Source organism: Electrona antarctica (assembly GCF_951216825.1).
Source record: "Electrona antarctica genome assembly, chromosome: 2".
In the NCBI taxonomy this organism is placed as follows: domain Eukaryota; kingdom Metazoa; phylum Chordata; class Actinopteri; order Myctophiformes; family Myctophidae; genus Electrona; species Electrona antarctica.
The window spans coordinates 50,514,415-50,520,414 of NC_136807.1; the positions used below are offsets into that span (position 1 = coordinate 50,514,415).

At 40.6% G+C, this 6,000-nt stretch overlaps 1 protein-coding gene across 1 annotated transcript in view; it reads right to left on the bottom strand.

Moving 5' to 3' along the window:
- LOC306933968 (protein NLRC3-like) overlaps positions 1–5,480 on the bottom strand; it is a gene marked incomplete at its 3' end in the record, with an annotated part of 78,561 nt that extends 73,081 nt beyond the window's left edge. The window contains exons 1-2 of the mRNA XM_079516356.1: positions 5,365–5,480; positions 3,022–3,135 (exon numbers count right to left, since the gene is read on the bottom strand). Of these exons, the coding sequence (XP_079372482.1) occupies positions 3,022–3,135; positions 5,365–5,414 (164 nt within the window). The 5' untranslated portion in view covers positions 5,415–5,480. The remainder of the gene's footprint in view (positions 1–3,021; positions 3,136–5,364) is intronic.
- Positions 5,481–6,000: the final 520 nt, after the last annotated feature.

Sequence of the window (6,000 nt, forward strand, 5' to 3'; positions counted from 1 at the left end):
TGCAGCTTCACCTCTGAACTCCACATTGTAAAATGGTACAACTTAATTCACAAACTGCACACATCATAGTAACTTAAACATATTATTTAGCCCTAGAACACTAAACACAGGTGGTTTTCACCCAGACAATTACATTTGTGTAATTTTCATAATGTTTCTGATGTCTGAGTCACTCTGAGGTGGGTGAGGCAGGTGTTTAGTGATAGAGAAAAATCCCATACACGCACAATGGGATTTTCTTAGTTTTTTCTTTTTTTCACTGGACTATTCTGACAAGTCCCAGGAATGGGTGGACCAAAGGAGAAGTTCTATAGAGCGTTGCAGTCCCGCCCCCTACCATGGACCAGGAAATGAATCCCAATGCATTTTTCCCATAGACATTTCATAAAGTATTTATTTAAAGACGGTTTAAAGACGCCGCGGACAAAGCCAACTCGAGTCGTGACAACTCATGACAACACAAACAATATTTTGGACCAAACAAATAATTACAAAGAAGAAAAACAACAACAAAAAGTGTTGTAACGTGCTGTTTTTTTCTTCTTTCCGATTATTTTTTCGGCCCCAAAAATGGTGTTTGTTGTCATGATTTGTCACGACTCGAGTTGGCTTTGTCCGCGGTGTAAACGTCTTTAAATAAATACTTTCTGAAATGTCTATGAGGAAAATGAACGGAGAATCATTTCCTGGTCCATGGTAGGGGGTGGGACTGCGACGCTCTATAGGCTACCAGTCACAGACTACTCTTGTTATCATAATCTGTATTTGTCATTCATGTAATTCACATTTTAATGCTACTCAGAATGTAATGTTTTCATATTTGGAAATGTGCGCTGTCACATATGGCATGCATGCATTGCACAAATGTGCAAATATCAATGGTTATACGTCATCGATATGTCATCGATATGTCATCGATGACTGAAGTCACAAGCTGGTCACCTGAAAGAGAGAGTGCTTTTTCACAAACAGGGTCAATGTTCTTCCAGTCACAGTCAGACTACTGTTGTTATGATATTCTGTATTTGTCATTCATGTAATTCACATTGTAATGCTATCCAGAATGTGTGTAGCAGGCCAATGTAATGTTTTCATATTCGGAAAGGTGTTGTCGTATATTACGGAGCCACATTACGATGAAATATCCATATTGCTTATATGTTATATACTGCTTAAGCATATATAGGTGATGACAAACAACTGGCTGCTACAGGGAACCCAAAAGTTGATATTGGAGGGTCCCCTGCCAAATTTGCCGCAGCCAAGAAGCGCCTATAGTGATCAATTCTAAAGGTTTGCTATGAGATTGTAAAGGCTATTGAATTGGACCGTGGATATACCATTGTATAGATTTGGCTGCAATAGTGTTACTGGGGACGCACATGCACGTGCACACCCCACATGCATTATTTGGAGAATTATATAGGGTCTCAAATGTGCGGAGATCCACAGTCAGTTGAGAGTTGACAGAGAGGCAGTGAGATCATGCAAGGTTCCAGATGAGATCGGGGACTGCTATGATAGGACTGCTCTAGGATGGCTCTGGAGTGGACTGATCATGATCATTTGGTAACTAAGCTTTGTCCTTAATAAAATGATACAGAAATAAGGACATGCCTGGTCTTCTCCAATAATTTATGCTACAAGGGTCAAAAGTGCTTCCTGGACACTCAATATACGACAGTGTGCTGTCACAATAATTAACCAGATGATCACACCAGCAAAACTATATGTTATTCATCACTAGTTGTATAGTGTAAAAGGGTAACATATTTTAGTTTCCTCTCACAACATTGCAGCAAAAGGAAAACTGAATAAAATAGCAACAAAAAATAATATAAATTGTTATGTTGTGGTTGTACTAGGCATGTAAAAAAAAAAGTGTAGTAGTTACAGGGCCTGGCCAAGAGGGGGCTGTCGGTAGGAGGAAGTGACTTTATTATGTGGCGATAGAGCTTCCAGTCTGTTTCTCACTTGGGAAATAAACAAGCATAATATTGTACTGTAACCTTGTGTGGCGTCTTTAAGTTACCACAGAAATATAAAATCTTACTAAATATACAATAGGCCTACACTAACCAGAGGCGTCTGGGAGAAATGCGAGGCCCTGTGCGATATGTTTTGGGGCAACAGTGTGCGCGCGCATTAGCGCGCGCGCGATTTTTTTGAATTCATTAATTAATTAATACATACTTCAGTGTATAATTCGACTGCGTTGCGCGGTCGCGCGGCCGATCTACAAGCTCACAACGCGTCGCGCTGCAACGCATTGTGAGCTTGTAGATCTGCTCTAATTCTGCAGCGCAAGCTAGCATGGCACTGCGCAGCGCAAAGGGGGACAACAGGGGGCCCCACGACCGGACGGCCGGGCGTTGCTTAACGGGAGGATGAATAAGTGACGCCGGTTAGGAGGAGGCGACGTGCGGCCGTCGGAGGCCCCCCTGGTGGGGGCGGCTCCAAACCGACCGCAGCTTAAATAGGTGAAAAATCAACTGCGACGGAACGGGCTGCGATGCGATTATTGTTTCTTAAAAAAAAAAAAAAACACTGCCATGCGCGAGGCCTCGCGCATGCGAGGCCCTGTGCGGCCGCACCACTCGCACTACCCTTAAAGCGGCCCTGACAATAACAGGTGACAGTTTAAATGTTATATGTGGCATACTGTACACTACTGTACACATACTGTACTCATACATACTGTACTCATACTGTACACATACTGCACACAAGCAGCCAGCCTGTCTACTGAACACCACACTGTGATTTGTACCACTTCATTCACAAACTGCTCACACAGTAACTTGTCTGTAATCAGATGAACTTTGAACAGGGTTGATACAACATTATTAGTCTTGTTTTTGCCATTCATGTAACTTAGCATGAGATCACATGGTTGTGTTATAGTGTTGTGTATATAATGCTGCTGCATTGTCTGAAGGAAGCCAAGCCAAAATAAGTTTACGCTTAGTATGTACAACAACATTGAACCTTGAATTGTAGGCTATTGGAGGATTGACATACTGTGTATCTGGAGGTCCAGGTTCATTACTGAAGTTAAGAGGTATTCCCATAGACGTGTCGCTCTTCATAGACAGAAGGCTGGGTGTTGGAGACTCTGCTCTGTGGTACAGACTTCTGGAATCATAGAAATGTTTCTATAATTATCATGTGAATGAAGAAGTCCATTTATTCAATATGTGTTGTTTTGTGAGGTCTGAAGTTTAGTGTTTAGTGACATTGAGATGTTGGAGAACCAAGAGGTGGAACATAGTCAAAGTGTCATTGAATGAATGAGGCTCCAGCAGGAGTCTAGAGCATACATGGGCAACTGGCGGCCCGGGGGCCGCATGTGGCCCCCACCTTCACTTAATGCGGCCCACAGGTTAATATCGGAATACTGATATATTATTGATTCAGACGTTACAATTCCAAACATGACGCGCTTTGAATTACTTCAGTCTATATTAGTAGCTGAATGACTAGTATTAGAATCTTATTATCTTTTTGTAATGTCCATGTTTCAGGATTCCAATTAAAAAATAGCAAAGTTGCACCACCCCTGGTCTAGAGACCCCTGATCTAGAGAGCACTTTAGTTGACAAAACAGTACATTCTGCCCAAAGATATTTCTTGATCATTTTCTTTATCACACATTTCAAAAGAAAGAAAAGTGTGCTTTTTCACAACTTGCACCAATTGTTCTTCCAGTCACAGACTACTCTTGTTATCATAATCTGTATTTGTCATTCATGTCATTCACATTTTAATGCTATTCAGAATGTGGGTAGTAGGTCAATGTAATGTTTTCATATTCGGAAAGGTGCGCTGTCACAATAATTAACCTGATGATCACACCAGCAAAACTGTTAAAAAAAATGTTATTCATCACTAGTTGTATAGTGTAAAAGGGTAACATCTTTTAGTTTCCTCTCACAACATTGCAGCAAAAAGAAAACTGAATAAAAAGAACAATTATCAATTAACAATTATCAATTATTATGTTGTGGTTTTACTAGGCATGTACAAAAAACTGTAGTTACAGGGCCTGGCCAAGAGGGGGCACAAGTACACCAGACTAGGACTAGGCTGTCAGTAGGAGGAAGTGACTTTATTATGTGGCGATAGAGCTTCCAGTCTGTTCCTCACTTGGGAAATAAACAACAAGCATAATATTGTACTGTAACCTTGTGTGGCATCTTTAAGTTACCACAGAAATATAAAATCTTACTAAATATACGATAGGCCTACAATAACAGGTGATAGTTTAAATGTATATGTGGCATACTGTACACTACTGTACTCATACTGTACTCATACTGTACACATACTGTACTCACACTGTACACATACTGTACACTACTGTACTCATACTGTACACTACTGTACTCATACTGTACTCATACTGTACACTACTGTACTCATACTGTACTCATAATGTACACATACTGTACTCACACTGTACACATACTGTACACTACTGTACTCATACTGTACACTACTGTACTCATACTGTACACATACTGTACTCACACTGTACTCATACTGTACACTACTGTACTCATACTGTACACATACTGTACTCATACTGTACATGCACCCAAGCAGCCAGCCTGTCTACTGAACACCACACACTGATTTGTACCACTTCATTCACAAACTGCTCACACAGTAACTTACAATCTGTGGATGAACTTTGAACAGGGTTGACACAACATTATTAGATGTTATGTCTTGTTTTTGTCATTCATGTAACTTAGCATGAGATCACATTGTTGTGTATATAATGCTGTTGCATTGTCTGAAGGAAGCCAAACCAAAATATGAATAAGTTTTACTCTCATGTACCTGTAGTGTACACAAGATGGAACAATAAAGTTGTATTCTTATGTACCTGTAGTATACCTGTAGTGCATTTCTGTAGACAGACTTATACCATGTTATGTAGACAGCACTATAATTGCATTGTATGTAGTCATAGCACATCATAGTACATATGTATAACATAGTATAGTATAGTATATGTATAGTTTATAATTATAGTTTCATTATATAGATATGCCACTGTTACGTTCTTAGCTTACGGTACGCATGTTTCATGATAAAATTTGTATGTGATGTATTCCCAATGCTTTTTTGTTATTGCTTAATGTAAATCGCTCTGGATTAAGAGCGTCTGCTAAATGCCTAAATTGTAAATTGTAATGTACACAAGCTGGAACAATAAAGTTGTATTCTTATGAACCTGTAGTGTACACAAGATGGAACAATAAAGTTGTATTCTTATGAACCTGCAGTGTACACAAGATGGAACAATAAAGTACAACATTGAACCTTGAACTGTAGGCTATTGGAGGATTGACATACTGTGTATCTGGAGGTCCAGGTTCATCACTGAAGTCAGGAGGTTTTCCCATAGACGTGTCACTCTTCACAGACAGAAGGCTGGGTGTTGGAGACACAGGTCTGTGGATGAGATGTTTGTCAGCTCCCTCCTCCTCTCTCTGCTCACACTGACTCCTCTCTGCTCTGTGGATGAGATGTTTGTCAGCTCCCTCCTCCTCTCTCTGCTCACACTGACTCATCTTTGGTCTTCAGGAAACTTGTCAAGATTACAGTCACAATACATCAGAAAACAGTCAATGTTTACTGTATATACTCACACGTGCACACGCACGCATGCGCGCGCACACACGCACGCGTACACACACCTATACAGTGAAGTGCAGAGAACGATAGAGGGGCAGACACTGACATTTGTATATGGGAACTTTTGGTGCAATTAGCCGATCTACAAACTCACGACGCATGGCAGTGTGTTGTGACGTGTGAGCTAAAGAGTCAAGACCAAAGATGATTGGCTATTTTTGTGGCTATTTTCACAGCAGATGATTGGTCCTGAACTAGGGACGAAACGGAGGAGTTTCACAGCGACTTTTTCCTCCTAAACGGCTCGGAATGTAAACACATTTCTTTTGGGTCGGCGGCGATTCACACCTTGTT